The sequence below is a fragment of the Artemia sp. Qi Xiang Cuo genome, chromosome 10 (assembly GCF_049724085.1).
Source record: "Artemia sp. Qi Xiang Cuo chromosome 10, ASM4972408v1, whole genome shotgun sequence".
Taxonomy (NCBI): domain Eukaryota; kingdom Metazoa; phylum Arthropoda; class Branchiopoda; order Anostraca; family Artemiidae; genus Artemia; species Artemia sp. Qi Xiang Cuo.
In genome coordinates, this window is record NC_142803.1 from 75214034 (window position 1) to 75234120 (window position 20087).

General features: G+C 34.8%; 1 protein-coding gene across 4 annotated transcripts; it reads right to left on the reverse strand.

Moving 5' to 3' along the window:
* Positions 1-1032: 1032 nt before the first annotated feature.
* PDCD-5 (programmed cell death 5) lies at positions 1033-14408 on the reverse strand. 4 transcript variants are annotated; one of them, XM_089095717.1, is made up of 3 exons: positions 14265-14279; positions 5651-5734; positions 1033-2799 (listed from the first exon to the last, which is right to left on the reverse strand). In XM_089095717.1, the coding sequence occupies exons 2-3, from the start codon at positions 5691-5693 to the stop codon at positions 2447-2449; spliced, it is 396 nt and encodes a 131-aa protein (XP_088951843.1). In that variant the 5' UTR covers positions 5694-5734; positions 14265-14279; the 3' UTR covers positions 1033-2446. The 4 variants fall into 4 exon arrangements, with proteins under 4 accessions (XP_088951843.1, XP_088951845.1, XP_088951844.1 ...); XM_089095719.1 differs by lacking the exons at positions 5651-5734; positions 14265-14279 and adding an exon at positions 14369-14408; XM_089095718.1 differs by lacking the exon at positions 5651-5734 and having other exon boundaries at positions 14265-14340.
* Positions 14409-20087: the final 5679 nt, after the last annotated feature.

The following is a 20087-nucleotide window of genomic DNA, read 5'->3' on the forward strand; positions in this document are numbered from 1 at the left end:
CCCAGGCCCCAGGAAAGCTTATCCTCTAAATTTCAGCCCGATCAGACAGAGTTACAGGGGGGCTATAGTGGGAAAAATTAACATGGGCTCTTATAGGAAAACGAGGTTTTTCGTAAATGTAAATTCGGGGGATAATTTTTTCGGTCTGAAAATATCAAAAGGCCCTAACAGGTCGAATTCTGCTTCGAATGAGTCCTCATTCACTCGGATCAGTTGCCAACTGTGGCCTGTAGGCGTGGCTAACAAGAAAACAAATGAACTTTAAGTGGCTATATTTGGTTTTTGGAAAACAGGGAAGGAGTGATCGGATTGAGCTGAAATTTCGAGGATAAGCTCCCGGGCCCTAGGAAAGCTTAACCTCTAAATTTCAGCCCAATCGGACAACGTTAAAGGGGGGCTGTGGTCGGAGGGTCGAAACTTCCGGCCCACTTTTACCCATAAAGATAAAGTCGGAGGGGGGTGAAATTTTGCACGTTTCTTAGTTTGAGCTTGGGCTACAAAATGCGATTACCGCTGTCTCTCTGCGACCACTAGGACCGGAAATCGCTTAACATTGTGGTGGGTCGCCTCTTTATAGAGGCACAAGTGTTCCTCCTTGATAAATCCATTCCCCTTTACATGTGTGGACAGACATATCATTTCAGCTAAAAATAGCTTATTTATTCAACACGGGGTATTTAATCCCAGCGTTTGGGTAGAAATTTATGTAGACCAACACTTATTTGGAGCAGAATATTTTCATTCTAGAGATACGTACTAGAGGTTAGCTCAATTCAATTTCAATGAGTAGAAACTGATTCAGCAACCAGAGGTATGCAGTCTACTTTTTCACCCCAATCTGTTCAAACTACAACTCTCTATCTCCTCCCATGAAGTTCCAATTTCTTTTCATCCCTTCTTATGACCCCTTCCCACTCAATTCAACTATCTTGAAATGCTGGATGAAAAGGCTGCATCTATCTCTTTAAGCTCTTGTCCATATCTAGTGGAAGTTGTGAATCTAACATTTTCACTCTAAAAAGCAAAGATAAATTGCAACAAAAATTGTGCATTACAAAAAAGCATCAAACATGTTTATTATTTGGCAATATTAAGACATAACAATCCTATTTGCATAATCGTTAGATATATGGGCATGTTCTGGAGTAAACTTTCAGTAAGTCTTGACTATTCCAGTAAGCTAGAATTAACATGGCAATTACAGATATAGAAAGCTAAATGAATGAGAAAAGTTATGCAATTGAGTTGGTTCTGGCTGGCCCATATATTTTCAATCCCAATAGAGGAAGCACTTCAATGACACAGAATATTGTAAGCAATCAACCTATATTGGAAGAAGTACCCAATGATAGGAAACAAAATGGGAAAATTGATTTTTGACTATTAAACATAGAGAAGAAAGTTGAATATGTAAATAATATATGCATTATTTTACACTGAGCAGAGATGGTTTGTCAATTTCTGATCATGTTTTTTTTTCTATTTTAAACTCCACTATTAACTATTTGCAAGTATCGATGTTTCTAACAACTGATTGAGCTAGCTTCTCTTGGAGAACTTCCTAGCCTTTGGATTAATTATCAAAAGGGACTTGCAAACCTAATTTAAGGAATTTTAGTTTAAGATGATTACCTGGTCAGCTTTGGGAAGACCAAATTCCATCTAACTCAGATATCTGAAACTAAAGTTTTTTTTAGCTACTGTATTTAAAACTGAATTTTACTAAGCCTCGAAATATGCCCCTTGATTAGTACATGTATCAAATTTTTAACATTTAAGTTTTGATTGAAAGAAAGAAAAAGAAATATATATTTACAGGAAAGAAAAAATCAGTTTTTAATTTTGTTTTAGACCAAGATTTAGCATGCCTTGAAATATATCTTATTTGGCAAGTCTAAATCTCGAATTTCGTGAAATATTAGGTTTTGAGTGAAAGAAAGGAAAAACATAAAAAAATTAAAAAACAAATTCCTATAAAAAAGGAACATTAATAATTATCAATTTTTCTTTTTTCTAGCTCAATTACTCTGAACTCTTGACCGAACCTAGCTTGAAACATTTTTTAATCTTAATTGCAAATAATAAAGTGAATATTGAAAACTTATCTACAAAATTCTAATTTTGGAATCTATAGGTAATCAAAAAGCCTAACTTAGAGACAAATTATTTATCTCTTTCCAATCCTGGCCTTTTTTTCCAATTTATTTGCTAACACTACTGCTTGTAACTTTGAAATAATTCTAGCATTCCACCCAATATTGGTTAAGAAGGTATCTCTTGAAGCTCTCATGGGACTGAGTAGAGTTAATCAGTAGCAGATGAGAGTTAATCCTGGAACACAAACTATACTCAATGTATAAAATGAAGTAAATGGAAAGCCAATTCAAGAAAAGAGAATAGTCACAAAAATTAAAAAGGAGGCAGGGTGAAAAACAATGTATTTTCACTAATAATCATCATCACTATCATCCAACATGGCCCTTCTCCTGTCAAATTTCACAGTCACACTAGGTTTGGACTGCTGCATTGCACCAACTTGTTCTAACAATCCAAGAAGTTCTTTATCATTAAGACGACCTCGGATTCTCCCTGTTTGAGCCATTTGTATTAACATATTTTCAATTTGAGAGGCCTTCTCAGGCTTAGCAACTGAAATTGTGTTGAGACGAGCACGTGCCTCTTGATCCAATACTTGAGACAGGATTGAATGTTTGGTTTCCAATTCACGTGCTTTGCGCTCTTCTAATGCCTTTTGCTTATTAGTTTCTTCTTCCATAGCTGAATTGACGGGATTGTGACCTGTTGGATACACACATACTATAAGAACATAGAAAAGTCGAATATTTTGGTTCTAACAATAAAACTGATAAATATTTTAGCAAAAAACCCAAATGCAATGTATATCAGAGTGTAAGAAAAAAGTTCCCATCCCAAACCTACAGGAAAATTCTTGGAATTAAACCAAAACTTATGGTAATGTAAGTCGGTGTTTTTGATTCTGGGGAGAGATATAAGGTCACTGAACCATATCTTGCAGATACAAGATTCAGGGCACTTAAAGGCCACCAGTAAAATACAATGTACCAGTAATACAAAAATACACCAGTAAAATACAGTGTTTGATGTTCATAAGATATAAGAGGATGAGAAATATCAATCTACATTTCAAAAACAAAATAACATGTCTTTAAAATAAAAAAGGTGAAATAAAATGTGGACCCCAACAAATTTCTCAAAAGAATTTGACAGAAGAACTGGGGTGCCCATTAAGTGAACCAAGAGATGATAGAGCCTCCCTTGAACTGGGGTGCCCATTAAGTGAACCAAGAGATGATAGAGCCTCCCTTGAACTGGGGTGCCCATTAAGTGAACCAAGAGATGATAGAGACTCCCTTGAACTGGGGTGCCCATTAAGTGAACCAAGAGATGATAGAGCCTCCCTTGAACTGGGGTGCCCATTAAGTGAACCAAGAGATGATAGAGCCTCCCTTGAACTGGGGTGCCCATTAAGTGAACCAAGAGATGATAGAGACTCCTTTGAACTGGGGTGCCCATTAAGTGAACCAAGAGATGATAGAGACTCCCTTGAAATGGGGTGCCCATTAAGTGAACCAAGAGATGATAGAGACTCCCTTGAACTGGGGTGCCCATTAAGTGAACCAAGAGATGATAGAGACTCCATTGAACTGGGGTGCCCATTAAGTGAACCAAGAGATGATAGAGACTCCCTTGAGCATTTAAGGATGTTGCTTTTCCTAATATGTATTCATTTCACTTTACCTGATGTCATAATCATCTTTTTTTCAAAAAATACTCATATCTTACAGGAATTGGTTAAAAATGTCCAAATCTTAAATTATATCACCAGGATCAGAGTTAGGACTACAAAATCCCTAGCCCATATCCCTTGCTTTAACAAGCATTCAATAAGAATACTTTAGAGAACTAACATCCCAAAATGCAAAAAAAACTTATTCTTCAATACAGTCAAAATTCAAATATTTCTTGTTTTACTAAGAATAAATACTATATGTAAAAATAAAATACCAAAAACACACACTTAAACCTGCAAAAATGAATTCATTTTAAATCAAAATTCAACTTATACCATTCCTAGCTTCCTTTATTTCTTGAAGAAAAATAACTTCAGGTCTATTTTATCTATGTTCTTATAGAGTGGCACCAGCAGGACACAACACACAAGTTCTTAAATACAATGTAAGAATGAAGTACTTTAACACGGATGCATATCCTCTAAAAGAGTGAGTGAGTGGGGGGGGGGGTGAATCTTCTCCTCGTATAGGACCCATCCACACCCAAAACCTGCCCCTAACATTTAAATTTTTGATTTTTCATCTACTCCTTCCTTCCCTTCTAGAAAAAAGCTAAATAATCCCCCTTAGTCTCTCTAGGAGATATCCTTGATATCTTGTTACTAAGGGCTGAGTTGAGCCTTTATTACTTTGGTACAAACCAATATACTACATAGGCAGAAAATTCTGTAATTGACAAAATAAAATGTTTGCACTATTTAAGTTCCCTTTTTTGGCTGGGTTAGGGTGAATGTTACACTTGGACCCCAGCACCACACCGACACATCAACCGAACGCTGCCAACCAGGGGCCTGGTTGACCGTTGTCTAAGTGTGGCCGGCGCAGCGCCACCGGTAGAGGCGGCGGCGTTCGGCTGACTTTGAATTAATTTTGCAGCAATTCTAAATTGCGTCAACGGCAAAGTCAGAGCTTTTCTTTTCTCGTGTGGTTAAATATTTCAATTTTCCTGATTAGAAATCAAGCAGGGCTTGCACTATCCCAGAATTTTCGGAGATTTCCCCAAAAATCTATATGTCATCCCAAAAAAAATTGTGTTCCCAAATCCCCAAAAATCACCCAATCATGGTACCACCCATAGTGATTTATCACTAGTGACTATCCTTGCCAAATACTACTTTACATACCATAATTCTTCACTACTCTCTTATTCATTAATTTTTGTCTCTTGTGTTACTTTGCATAAAAACCAGACAGATACAATTGCAAATTTGCATAAGAACCAGACAGATACAATTGCAAATTTGCAATATACATGGTTCTTCATATATTGATGAAAGTATCATCTTTATGAAATGAGATAAAGCAATATCGAATGCAGTTTCCCAATTGTTTTAAGATTCTTACATCATTCGTAGTCAAGACTTTGATTCTTAAGTTGAAAGGAATGCATATACTATAGGAGTGAATATATCATTTTTAAATGATGATACCTTTTTTTATTGAAAGCTGTGATGCCAAAGAGATAATTATTTTTTTCATTTACAGTGGAGATGGAAGAAAATTAAGTCAAATTCCCTGGAAAACCACAGAAATAACTTAGAAGACCCCCAGGGCCCCAATTGGGACTTGTTCATTGTCTTGGGTATTTCTGGTTTTCTCAAGGCTACTGGCCTAATTTAGCTCTTTTAATTAGATTCATTGGATCTTACTGAATGCCATGGCCAATCTATGACTCAGTTTTCCAGTAATTTGAGGTATATCTGAATAATTGTTTGTTGACATTTTGTCAACAAACGACATTTTGTTGTTTGACCTTTACAATTTTTTAAGTTTTTATCAACTGAAAATAAGGAGCAACATTGAAACTTAAAACCAACCGAATGAATGGGGTTGCCCTCTTCTCAACACCTTACTCTTCATGTTAAAGTTTGAATTTTGTTGAAATTCTTAAATAATAACTCCTGAAAAACAAGGTTTGATTAGAACAATAAGACATTTTTTGAAGTGCTAAAAAACGAATGTGAAGGGCAATGTGTTTATGGGAGGGAGGGGGCAGGTGAGCAAAAAGTTCCAAAGCTGCCATGAGCAGAACTCCCAAAGCTGCTGACACTTTAGAAGCACAACTTGGGTTTTGACAGCTTTAATTTGAGCAAAAACTGTTTTTATATGTAAAATTCTCAGAAAAGTAACAAATGTAAATTTGTATAGCTTGCAACTAGGAATATCAATAGTTTCTGAATCACAATTAACAGTACAATCTAATTCAGTGGCAAGCCATATACTAGCCATAAATATCATACATCATAATTTTATATGTACCATTTTATCAAAAGTACTGTATAATATTTACCCTAATACTGCTAGTGGAGTAGAGTATTGAAAGTCTGAAGTACATTGTATATACCTTGCTGCTAGTACTTTATGGATGGAGTTGTAGACTCCAATGCTTGTACACTGTATGCACACCTTGATAGCAACCAGTCCTTTTAAGATTTTTTCAACTGACAAGTAGACTGTTTTCCAATAATTTGGCTATTTGGGCAAGATTTGGACAAATATTCACTTTCAGTTGAAGAGAAGGGAGTAAGTAAAAACTTTTCCACAACGGCAAAGGATAACAACAACTTAAAAATAAATTTTCACATAGCAGCATTGAAACTCAAAATTTCAGAAGAGATACACCACCTGGTCAAAAATGAAAACAACTCTTTTTTGTTTTGTAGTTGCTCTTTTTTTAGTTTTGGTTCCTGTTGGATCAAGTCAATACCACAAACTGTTTGATCAATATTCAAGCACAGATAACAGGTAGCAGAGTAAGAAATAACAACCAACCATTTGAAAAAATAACATCAGAAAATTATCTTTACAAGAAAACAATCTGCAAATAATAATCAAATTTTTACTTTTGGTTATAATATAGCCTACAATTTTCTATGAATCATGTTTTGGGGTTGCTTCTGTTTTAATCAACTATTCTCCAAATTTGAATATAATTTATAGCTTAATTTTGTCTCATTAAGAGGGACAGAGGGGAGGGGCTGCAATTTTTACGGTAAGAAGATTATATATAGGAAAAGTTTTGAATGGCAATTCCAATTCTACCACAATTTTTTTAATTCTATTGTTTTTATCTCAGGATTAGGCTTCATACACGGTTAATAATTGCGCAAACATTAGAAGTTATGGAGGTGGGCCTAGGTATTCAAGAAAAATTCAAATGTCCTAATTTGAGCAGAGTGTTTGTGATATAATACATAAGTACCCTTTAATCTATCATGCATTCAATTACTATGTATTTCAGATTAATATATAATGCCCAAAACCTAAAGAAAAAGAAAATAAGACTCAAACAAAATTGCAGAAAATACAAGAAAAAGACTCAAACTAAATTGTAAAAAATAAGAGAAAAGGGTATCATCTTAAAGGGTCCATTTAATTTGAGTAAAATGACGGTTATATTTTGAAAGAGCATAAAAAAAGGTCTTAAGTGGTATGTTCATCTTATTCATAGCTTGATGATGAAAATATCTCCAAATTTATCACTAAATTCTGTCCCCCCCCTCTGTATAAGCACCATGCTTTCTCTTTTTCATTTTAAAATATTTTTTTCAATCTAACTCTCTTATGTTTTCAGACCTTTTAAAATTAAACAGAGTAGCAAAAGGAAAAAAATTTTTAACCCTCTTTGCAAATACTTTACCACAAGTCACAAGAGAATCTTTGATGAAATGGTATAACCTTATAAGCATTATGCTTTTACTAGCACAGGAAAAAAGGTCAGTAATTCAATGATCTATGTCTGGTTTTGATGTGTTGTAAATAATTGAAACTGTAAAAACTGTTTTGATTCAAAGGAAATGGGAACTTCATGGTGGGGGTGTAAAAAGGGAGGCTTTGAATAGATTGGGATGGAGGAGGAGTGTGCATAGCTATGTTGGCCTCAAGCAGCTTGGTGCTGCAGTGAGTTGTTAGTAGTAGTAGTAGATACACATATTGGAATTTTAACAAAACAGCATTATTCCTTAATTTTCAGTTTCCTCTAAAATTTTACCATCTATGCAATTCCTGTTATTTTGAGTAGAATTCTAAGCCATATCAGTAGGTTTTTTGTTCTAAATTTAGGAAATGTATTTGCATTGCTATTGAATAGTTACAAAGCTGAAAATACTTTTCTTGTACTTCATTTAAGCAGAAAATCTATTTTGCAAGGTTTCACTCATACAGATTTTTTAAAAGTTTATCAAAGGTCAGTACCCTCGAAAGGGAGAATGAGTGAAGATTGTTACTTCAAAATACCTTTCTGGACATGTTATAGTCTGTAGATCTCTCCCTGAAAGGTTTCTGGTAACAAACTGAGAGGAGCGACCAGGCTCAATAGTAACCAAAACTCTAAAAAACGGAATTTGACACCAACAAGTATATCAAAAGAATTAGCTTATTATATTGATTTCAAATATATAAGTTCCATCAGATTTTGTCTTACCCATTAACAGCAACAAGCCTCAGAAAATTTTCTGATTTCCATAAAAAGGGGGAATCACTCCCTAAAAGTCATAGAATCGTAATGAAAATCAAACCATCAGATAAGAAAATCCAACTGTGGAGGTTTCAAGCTCCTATGTGTAAAAGTGTGGAATTTTGTATTTTTAGCCACAAGAAAGATTGTAGATGCATGTTTATTTGTTTTTTTTTCCCAGGGGATGATTTTTATCAACCTAGTGGTCCTAGAATATTATAAGAGGGCTCATTTGAACATATATTAATAGTTCTAGTGCCCTTTTCAAGTGAACAAACAGATTGGAGGGAAACTAGGGCTCCCCCACCTCTTTTTCCCCAAAATTGTCTGATAAAAATTTTTAGATGGCCATTTCATCATAAATGAAAAGCCCAGTAACTAAATCTTTGGATATAACATGAACCCCACAGCCCCAGGGGAAAGGTTTTTAAGTTATAAAATTTACCAGTACTCTGTGCATTATAACTAAACCAGCACTAAAGACTGTACAAGGAAACCAGACCCAATATTACTCAAATTGCTATTTGCAAGAGATAAATGGATCACAAAGTGTAGCTTCTCATTGAGATTACAATATTTCAACAGTTGTTTGTTGGTTGGAGGAGGGGAGTGAAGGTACCTAGCTTGGATTAGGTTATGTATTTAATATATGCTATGTTTTACCTCCCCCAACCCCTAATGTGGAAATATATAGCCCAAATTTGTTTCTAAACTATTAATTTTCATCCTATTTTAGTTTATTTCATTTCATAACCAAACTTGACTTCTTTCATGTATAGTATACTGGTTTAGCTATAATACACAAGTACCAATTTGCCCATTGTTTACACATGTTATTTGTTATTGGGAAGCATGCATACATTTTTGGGTGGGAAGACAAATTTTCTGTTGGGGTGTTTTCAATGAGAAGGGAAGTTTCCAGGGGATGGATTTGTCAGGGGAAATTATACACACAGGGAATTTGCAAGAATTCACAAATTTATTTTTAAATGTCTTGCTCTCTTTTCTGTCTCATTTTTATATGTGGAGTTGTTAAGGGTAATTGTCCTGTGTAAATTTTCACCAGAATTGAAGTGTCTAGAAGATATTTCTGAGGGAGGGTATTTCTCTGAAGAGGTGGGGCCAGATTTCCTGGAACCATTAAAAGAAATCAAAAATTAAATTAAAATAACAAGTTAAAAGTAAGAAGCAACACTAAAATTTGAAGCAAACAGAAATTGTGACACATGGAAAAGGGGTTGCCTCCTCCCCAACATCTTGCTCTTTACACTAAAGTTTGAATTGTGTCCCAATTCTTTAACAATGACTCTTAAAACACAATAGGCCTAGTGGTATAATTTAGAACAATAAGAAGCTTTTGTAAAAGTACTAAAAAACTTTAGCCTAAGGAGTGAGGTGTTGAGGAGGAGGCAACCCCCTTCATATACATAATAATTTCTGTTCATTTTAAGTTTTAATGTGGCCAGGGGTGGATCCAGGATTTTTTTGTTTTGCACATTAAGGGGGATGGGGGTAAATTTTATTTCTTATGTAAATGAGAGGTAATTTTATAATTCCCCCCCCCCTAATGTGTAAATATATACCTTGAAGTGGTATATATAGGTGTGGGGGTAAAATTCATTTCTGACAAAAATGATTATTATAATTGGAAAGAGCATAAAAAAAGGTATTTAGTGGTATGTGAGATGAGATGAGATATTTATTTCAAAAAAATCGCTATCACAAGCCCACAAAGGGCCAAATTCAGACTTTGGAGTCAACAATATAAATGCTTATACTAAAAATGCAAAGAACAACAACAAAATAGAGAGAACCATAATGAACATCATTTAAAAGTCAATAATTAGAACTGTAAAAAGGCAATTAAAAAATTAAAAAACAAAATTTGTCAAACTAAACTTAGAGCAAGACATAAATGCATTAAAAACTGGTCAAACCAAACTTAGAGCGAGACATAAATGCATTTAAATTAAAAGGGATAGTAAGAAAGTGTCAACAATTAAACTACAGTAAATCAATAAAAGAGTTAAAAACAATAAAAACTGGTCAAGAAAGGAAAGGGGCAAGCAAAAGAGTGCAAGAACCTGGGCATTACCATCAGCTAATAAACAAAAAAGAGGGGAAAAGAAAAGAGAAACTATTGAGACATTTTATTCATTTTTTCTGTAATGAAGGGGATAAAAGTTCTTTTGTATCAGGAAGTAACGCAGCAAATGGGGGACAAAGCAGGGATGGGCTCAGAAACAGCTTGAGGCGGCCATAATCTGGATGGGGAGTGACGTTTGGGGAAAATACTTGCCGTCCAAGGGTTTGTTATGGCATTTTTTTGCAAAACGGAGGCACAACAAAACCCTCCTTTGCTCCAGGGTTTTCAGACTAGCTTTTTTTAGGAGCAGAGAGTATGGCACCTTGCCTTCTTTGAAAATTATTTGCAAGGCCCTTTTTTGAAGTGATTTGATTTTTTCCAATTCCTTGTGAGAGATACCAGGGTGCCAAACTGGACAAGCATATTCTAGATGCGGGCAGACAAAAGACATGTAAATTCTTAAGGAGTGGGAAGGGGGGACGCTGAATTTATTTAGGAGCTTAAGGAGGGTGATAGACACATTAGCTCTATGGATGATGTCATTAACATGGATATCCCACTTTAAATTTGAAGAAATTGTGACGCCAAGTAGTTTAAATGAGGACACAGAAATTTCAGGAGGGATAGGATTAAGAAAATAGGGCGAGGATTTGAGGAAACAAATGGGCATTATCATGGACTTAGAGGGGTTTACTGTCATGTCCAAGTCTAAGACCTCATCTCCAATTTCATTGAGGATACTCATAGAGTCACTTATTAAATTTCTGAAGCAAGTTTCAACAACCGTTAGGTCATCAACAAATTTCCATTGGTCAGGAAATTACTTTGTGATGCTGTTGATCATTACTGAAAAAAGGAGGGGGCCAAGGAGAGTCCCTTGGGGTATGCCGTTGTGGACAGGGAGAGGATTTGAATAATGATTTTGGTATTTGACAACTTGCAATCTATTTGTTAAGAAGGAGGCAACTAATTTCACCAGTAAGGGATCAATATTGAACTTGTTGACAAGTTTCTCAATTAAAATATTGTGGTTAACAAGGTCAAATGCTTTCTGAAGGTTGATGGAAATTAAATTTAGCCAGGAATTAGGCTTTTCAAGGATTTTCCCAATGTGATCAATAAGAAAAACAAGGTAATGGGAAGTAGAGGTGGATTTTAGGTTCCCAAATTGTTTCAAGTCAGTAAGAGGTAGGATTTTTTCCTTTAGCCAATCTGCAAGTAATCCTTCATAAAGTTTTGAGAAAATAGGAGTAAGAGTAATAGGCTGGATGCCTTCAAAACCAAGCTTTCCATTTTTTTTTTCAAAGGGGTTATGAAACCCTGTTTCCAAATTGTAGGAATTTGCCCAGACTCAGTATTCTTGTTAAACAGGAAAGACAAGGGCTTAGAAAAGAAATCACCAAAGGCACTAATAAGAGGAAAGGGAATATCCAAAGGACAAATACTTGTCTTTCTTAGTTTTTGAATTCTTCTTTCTCTCTTAGATGGAGAAACAGTGGGTAAAGAAGGGGAAAGGGCTCCTGATGGTAATTGGTTGGACAGTGGTGGAAGACTCTGGACAATGGAAGTGAGGAATTTATTGAGATTATTGGCAGTAATATCAGGGGACTTGGGTAGATTGAAGTTAAGCTGTTCAAGCCTCCTGCCACACAGCTTTTTAACCTCAGAATACCAGTTTTTGGGTTTATTAGTAAACAACACTTTGACCTTATTTTTGTAGTACAATTGTGCCAATTTGTGAATTTCTCTTTTAATTGATTTTCTTAGTTTATTGGCTTCATCTGGTTTACAATTTTTGAAAAGCTTCAATTTTGTTCTAATTAGTGTTTTTATAGTTTGGTTAATAAAGGGTTTGTCACTGGAGCAATTTTGAAAAATTTTTCCAGGAAGCAAATTTGATATTTGTCAATTAGCTTTTTGTGGAACAAAGCCATTTTCTCATCAATATTTTTTAAACTATAAACATCAGACCAATCTTCAGTATTCAGTCACATACCAAAAGAAAGAAGACCAGAATTTTGAAGAGGACAATAACTGCTATAAGTTATTGAGAGAGAATGATTAAAATTTGAGGAGGAGGATAAAAGAATCGAAAGATGGTAACTCCCACCTAATGGAGGCTAATGGGAAAGACGGTAGCAAAAATAGTGCACGTTAATTAAAGCTTCTTTACGAGAGTCATCTCCTCCAGTTATAGATTCGTCAAATATTTTCTTTACTGTTAGTGAGGAGTCAAAAGTAAACCATTTTAGGTCGGTTTGCCCGTACAATAAAAAAAGACCCGCCTTGGGGTATTTATAAATAACAAAATCAACACTTGTCTGCAATTGCTGGATGAATTTACGTTTTGACTCGATATTTTGATTTGGGGAGTAATCGAAAACAGCTATTGCAATAATATTAAATGGACAAGGGAGAACTTTTGGTCTAATACTTAGCCAGAGGATTTCATTGTACTTGGATAAACTAAGGACTCGAATAACCTTTGGGTAAAGGTTACTCTTAGTAAAGAACAAAACACTGCCACCTTTTTTTCCAAGTGGGTGGTCTAAAGGACAGAGTTTAATAAACTCTGAATAATTTGTCAGGCACAGAGACCCTGGGTCGTGGGACTGTACTTCCATAATAGCTATAATATTGATTAGATTTGATTCTGAAAGCACCTCAAGTTCAGTAAGCTTTTCAAAATTAAGACTTTTGGCATTAGTAACTAAAAGTTTGGGAAAAACAAACTGATTGGGGAATTTTGACAGGGATACTTGGTGTGTTTGAGAATTTACTTTATTCATAAGTCAATAATATGAATCACAAGAAAATTACCAGAAATTGCATTCTTGCACATTTTTAAGATTAAAAAATGATCATAAGGCAACTAAAACCCCCAACCTACCCTCCTTTCAAAATCAAAATTTTTACATTGATATTTTGTTAAAGATAGCCTAGTCCAAAGATCATAGGATAAAATTCTACTTTAGCTACTTTTGGCTATCTTAGAAAGTGGTTAAATTAGGAAAATGACACCTTCAGGGATGGGTCTACAGGCTAAAGTATGTCCTGGGAAGGTACTTTGAAGCACCTACCTCCACTCCTCCCTCTAGAGGGTCCTGATGTTTAAAAATATGTGTGTTATAAAAGTAAAACCTTGCAGAACAGATCTTCTGCTTAAACAAAGTACAACAAAATTGTTTTCAGCTTCACAATAGCCTATTGCTCAGTCCCAATTTATAAGGTTTCAAAGATATGCATATACATTTCCTAAATTTTGAAAAAAACATTGATATGGCTTATAATTCTACTTAATTAACAGGAATTACATTTTTAGAACTAAAGCCAGAGGAAAAGAAACTGATTACTGAAAATTAGGGTAAAATGTTGTTTTGTCAAGATATCAATATGTATAGACCTGTCATATAGACAAATTTCAGGACCCCTTAGGGGAAGGTAGTGGAGGTAAGTACTTCAAAATACCTTCCTGGGCCATACTATAGCCTGTAGACCCATCCCTGAAAGTTTTGTTTTCCTACCTTAACCCCTTTCCAAGATAGCCAAAAGTAGAATTTTACCAATCATAGGCTACCTTTCCTAGATGTACTTTTGTCTGTAAATCCATCTCTAAAAGTTTTCATTTTCATAACCTAGGATAACTCTTTCCAAAATAAGAAAAAGTACCTTTTTATCTATGTATTTTCTGAAATCTAGGGAGATGAATTCGACTTTTTTTTTCAATGATAACCTTTAAAAAGGATTGGCTAGGATGTTATTCAATGAAAGTGCTGAAAAAGGACACTTTTAGAAATCTAATCAGACAAATACCCCTGCCCTAAGTATATCTATGGCTCTAGGCCTAGTCTTAAGCCTGTCCATTTGAAACAGGCACAGTATAATTCACCTAGCTATGAAAGTTTTCAATAGGCTACAGCCTAGGCTTAGGAAAAGCCCCTAGCCTAAACTGTATTCAGCTAGGCTACTAGTGTAATAAAGCTTCAAATTAACCTTATGTAAGTTTTCTTCAATTCTTCCACAAATTTCAAACTTCAGAATTTTCTGCGGTTCACACTGATGCGATTACTTATTACCTTCTATGTTCACTTCCCTGAGCCAAGAAAAATATTCAAAATGCTAGCTTATTTAGTATAAGCTAGTATGCCTGCTTAATAATATATTTCTTATTTTCTTTTTCGTTTCTATAGGACAGATAATAAGGTTTTAGTATTTTATTATTAATTTCTTTCCAAGAGGCAATTCATATGGCTGGGGTTGTTGTACAAACTTCAAAGGGGCTATTTCAATTGGAAATTGGAAGTTCTAGTGCCTATTTTAAATGTTAAAAGTGATCAGAGGACAACTAGATGTTCCCCTCACGTCGTCTTTTCTAGCATGAGTTCAATCAAAATTTTGAAATAGCTATTTTGTTAAAACATGCTTCAAACATCAGTTGACAAAAACTCTAGGGTGAACACAACCCCCTAGAGCCCGTGGGACAAGTGTTGTAAGTTATTTTTCCAAGGCATATAAGGCTTTTATGGAAGGGTTGGTCGTGTAACTTCAGAGGGGACTTTTTTTCCCAAATGTACCCGATCAATATTTTGAGATAGCCTTTTTGTTTAAAATTGTCCAGACAAAATTTAAAAAAATTTCTGGGTAGACATCCCTCCCAAGAATCCGGAGGGAAGTATTGTAAGTTATAATCGGGGTCATATAAGGTTTTTATGGAAGGGTTAGCCATATATATTTCGGAGGGGGCACATTTGATTGAAAATTGAGAGTTCTGGCTCCGTTTTAAGAGCTAAAAGTTATCTGAAGACAGCTAGCCCCCCCCCCGCCCTCTCGTCTTCCAAGATAAATTTTGCTCGAAACTTTCTAAAGATTAGGTTGATAAAACTTTAGGGTTGACACAGACCCCGAGAGCCTGGGCATATAGGTTGTCAGTTACACCCCAAGGACATAGAGGGTTTTCATTACAGGGATGATCTTAAAACTTAGGAGGAACCTCAATTGAATTAAAATTTTAAACTCTAGCTCCCCGTTTTAAGAGTCAGCAGTAATTAAGGGGCAACATCCCCCCATGCCTTCTTTTCCTCAAATGCATCTGATCGAAATTTTGATCGACAATCCCTCAGAACCCAAAAAGGCTTGTGAGTAATGCATCAACGGTATGTCAAGTTTTTATAAAAGGGGTGGGGAGTGTACAAATTTTGGAGCAGGCTTATTTGATTGGAAATTGAAAGTTCTAGTTCATTTCAAATAAAAAGTGATCGGGTGGCACTAACAAGCTCCCCCCCCCCTCACGCCCCTTTTCCTCATTTGGATTGGACAGAAATTTAAAGAAAGCCATTTTGTTCAAAACTAGTCCATATATTACAAAAAAAATGTCTCCAGGGTGGAGACAACCGCCTGAGCCTGAGGGCAAGCGTTGAAGAATATACCACACGAGAATACAAGGTTTTTACAAAAAATATGGCCGTGCGAAATTTGGAGAATGTTCATTTGATTGGAAATTGAATGTTCCTGTTTAATTATCAAGAGTAAAGTGATTCCACGGCAACTAGATCTTCCCTTTTCCCCAAATGGGATTAAATACTTGCAGTATATAAATATTCCTTTGCAATATAAAATTGAATCCTTTCGATGAAAATGTTTTCTTGTTACAAATTTCTTCCCCGATAGTTATTTTTCTTGAGAGAAATATTCCTTTGTATGGTATTACAAAATAATTTGATTTAAAGGTTTCAGTAATAAAATTATGAGAAAAGGACACAGTAAAAAGTTAATTTGAGTTTTTCCTAAATTCAATTGTTTAAAACAATAATAATGTGATTGCTATGAAAATCCATAATGAAATAAGTTTTCAATTGCTAAATTTTTTTTTCTCAAATCTTGTGCTTATCCAGTTTTTTGAGTATTCTCTCAATGCTGTCTTCAAATAATGGTACGCGTCAATGTCCCAGAGCCTATGATGATTCATTGATTTTAAGTACCTTTTTGATCATTCAACTATGTCTCTGGGGAAGACCAAACCCCCACAGCCCCAGGGTTCAGTATTGTACGTTATATAAGTTGTCCATTGTTTATATATAAAGTTTGTTATAAAGAAAAGAAGGCTTCTTTGATCCTGATTCTCCAAAATGCTAAAATTATTAAGGGAAAACTGTTTAGGTGGCGTCATTCATACACCAGAGACATGAAAAGCTATATATCATCTATAATTATATTAATCAGTAAAAACACTGGCATTCAAAAACTGATAAAATAATTAAGAAAAACTTTCTGAAAAAGAAGTTTGTCAAGTAAAAGTAAACTCATATTAAACTTTAGACCACCAGAAATAGGTTCCTATTGTTATACAATTCAACAGGTAACTATGAATTATAATCTTAAATTTTAATTATTAAGTCTAAAAATTGAAAAACTATGGAAATTTTCATTTTATAAACCAATAAAAACTTTGATAATAAAAAGGAAACAATAATTAATTAAAAAGAAACGTTGCACAAGAAAAAGTTTTTCAAATACGATTAATTTTTTTAGATTAGATAAATTTATTACAAAAATGACCTAATTAAACATGATCCATAGATAACGGCCCATGGGAAGAGCTAAATGCACTGGCACTAGGTGGTTACCATAAACTAATTCAACATACTTAAAAAATAACTTTCAAATTTCTAAGTAATTTTGAACTTTATTTTAACACATACTGATGAGCATTCACAGAAAACACAACAGAAGAGGAAAAAACGATAATAACAAAAGAAAATAGATAACAAAATAAATTTTCAATCTCTGATCCTGGTTCCTCACCCCCCCCCTCCCCCAACAAAAAATTCTTTACTTTTTTAAACAAATACTGGTGTTTAGCCACCTTAACACTATCTGGGAGGGAATTTCGTACCCCCTGGCCCAGATGTTTGATCTGAAATCCAGTACGACTTCCACTCCTATACTGTATTACCAGATTATTAGCATTCCTTGTATAATTATCATACAAATTACTATTTTATCCCAAAAAAAATTGAAAAACACCGATGGAGACACTTCAGGAAAAGACTGGTAAGTAAAAACCACAGCCTGGTAGTCACGAACTTGTCCCACATCCATCACCTCTAATTTCCTTAAACAAGCTACTGTATTATTAGTTTCTTTTACGTATCCCCCTATCAAACCGACTGCCTTATTTTGTAATACATTTACACGCCTAAAATTACTAAAAATTTGCTAGCTCAAAACACAACCGTACGATACATTGGGGCTAATAATCACATGAATAATTTTTGAGACCACACTGGCTAATCATGATAAAACATAAAATCGCGAAGAAAAACGAGGACAATTAACAGTCAGTGAAAAAAAAATCGAAAATCAATGCAAATATTTCAGTCAAGACCTCCGCTAGACCGTCCTCACTGCAGAAGAAAACTGATAAAAATATAAAAACAAAACCTTAAAATAAAAACACCAAACTAAAATTGGACGACCCTTTCTTACTAATGGTGAAAGATTAGTTGAGTTACCCTTTCACCGTTAATAAGAAAGGGTCGTCTAATTTTAGTTTGGTGTTTTTATTTTAAGGTTTGGTTTTTGTATTTTTACAAGTTTTATTCTGCACCGAGGAAGGTCAAGCGGAGGTCTTGACTGAAATATTTACATAGTATTTTATTTTTTTTTACTCGCTGTTAATTGTCATCGTTTTTCTTCGCGATTTTATGTTTTATAGTAATCGCATGATAAAGAAGCAACATCATCCAACCTGGTAAAAAGTGCTTCAGTCGACGTGTAATTCCAAGGCCTCTTGCAACTTTTGATGCCACAATATTAATGTGACGTTTCCATGACATATTGCAGTCTAGGTAAAAACCAAGATACCTCATCAATTTAAATTGTTATAGAGAATTACCAGGAAATAATATTCACCCACCGAGATCAATGGGCTTACCCATTCGACTAAAAAAATAAAACTTGTCTTTTTTATATTAACCGCCAGCATACTTAAAGGCTTAAACACTATTAAATCTTTGAATGCCGTATTTGCATTATTAATTAACTCATCCACAGAAACACCACAAAAAGAAATAACAGTGTAATCTGCAAGAGATGTAAGACACGAATCACAAAGTTAAAATCTCATTGTATCTATATAAACCAAATTTAAAAGCGGATGCAGCACAGAACCCTGCGGAACACCACAATACACAAGATATGGACTAGAGGTTATACTATCGATTACAACCTTTATTGACTTCCTCTTTAAGAAGAATCAAACCATTAAAAAAAGCCACTTTTACCTCTAAATGCTTAAATCTATTTAATATAATACTAAAATCAAAGAAAAGTAAAGGGCCATATTTAGGAGCGAATCTCCGGCATTTTTGTTGGGGGGGGGGGGCAAGAGGGGTCTTTATCTGGATAGTCAAATGGCATGGGATGTGTAATATTTTTTAAACATTATTGGGGGGGGGAGGGGTAACTGCCCACCATTGCCACCCCCAAACGACGCCCCTGACCATATTGAACTCAAGAATAGGAGATATTAATTTCTATTTTAGTTCGAACTCCGAACAACCAGAAATTACTATTACAGAATAAATGAAACCCCAAAAGAACAGAAATTGAAATTAAATACCATAGCAAACAAAAAGATAACAGGCGTGAATCTAAATCAATAAATAAATCTGAAATAGCTGCAATATTTTATTGCATTTTTTTTTAGAGGCACTTTATCTGGATGAGGAGTTCATAAAAACTTCCGAGGGGGCTCGTTTGATTTGAAATGGTAAGTTTTAGTGCCCCTTTTAAGAGTCAAAGTGATAGAAGGGCCAGTATCCCGCGCCCCCTTTTCTCCAAATTCATCCGATCAAAATTTTGAGAAAACCATGAAGTTTAAAGTAGTTCGAAGATAAAATAAAAGTGCCTCCAAGGTTGAACCCCCCCCCCCTACAGCTCCCATGGTAATGACTGTAAGCTATAGAAACTGCTCATTCTTACCATATAACGTTTTTTGTGGAAGGGGTGGTCGTATAGAACTCGTAGAAGGCTCATCCGATTTCAATTTGAAAGAACTAGTTTTTTTTTTAAAAGTCAAGAGTGATCGCACGGCAACCAGCCCCTATCTCCCACCATTTTTAGCCAAATGCTTCTGATCAAAATTTTTTAGACAGGCTTTCTGTTTAAAATAGTCCAAATGCTAAATAACTATAATTCCAGGTTTGAAAACGCCCTCCAGCCTTCAACGAAAGGGTCGATAAGTTATGCTAGTTGTCCATTGTTAACAATTATAGTTTTTTTTCGAAGGGATGATCATATAAACCTTGAAAGAGTAAAGAGCAGGGATGAGAGTTTTGTTGGGGGATAATTTGTCTTCCCACTTTTTTTGCAAAAGCATTGAAAGTCTGCCGAAAAAACAACATTCGATTTTTATATCTTCCATCAAATACTACAACGACTTGACGTTGCTTTTCTTGCTTCAATAAAATTTCAGAGGAAAATGCTAAATGACTGAAAAATCGATGACCCAAAAGAAACCGTGGTAAGAAAAGACAAATTTCCAAAGATTCTCAAGTAACTCCTGAAAAAATATAGAATCAAATGGAAAAGTAAATCTAAAGAATAATTTTATTAAGTGCTTATTGCTCTGCAGTCATCCAAAATTACCCGATTCCAGCTCAACTAACTACACAACGGGTTGTGGATGATATCAGCATTTTTATTGTTCTGC

What these genes read in the sequence shown, in the direction of transcription:
- PDCD-5 (XM_089095717.1), bottom strand. Translation starts at nt 5,693, where the DNA reads ATGAAGAGTAAGGTGTTGAGAAGAGGGCAACCCCATTCATTCG. An exon ending in AGGGCAACCCCATTCATTCG is followed by an intron (nt 2,800 to 5,650) that starts GTTGGTTTTAAG and finishes TGTATCCAACAG; the next exon opens with GTCACAATCCCGTCAATTCA.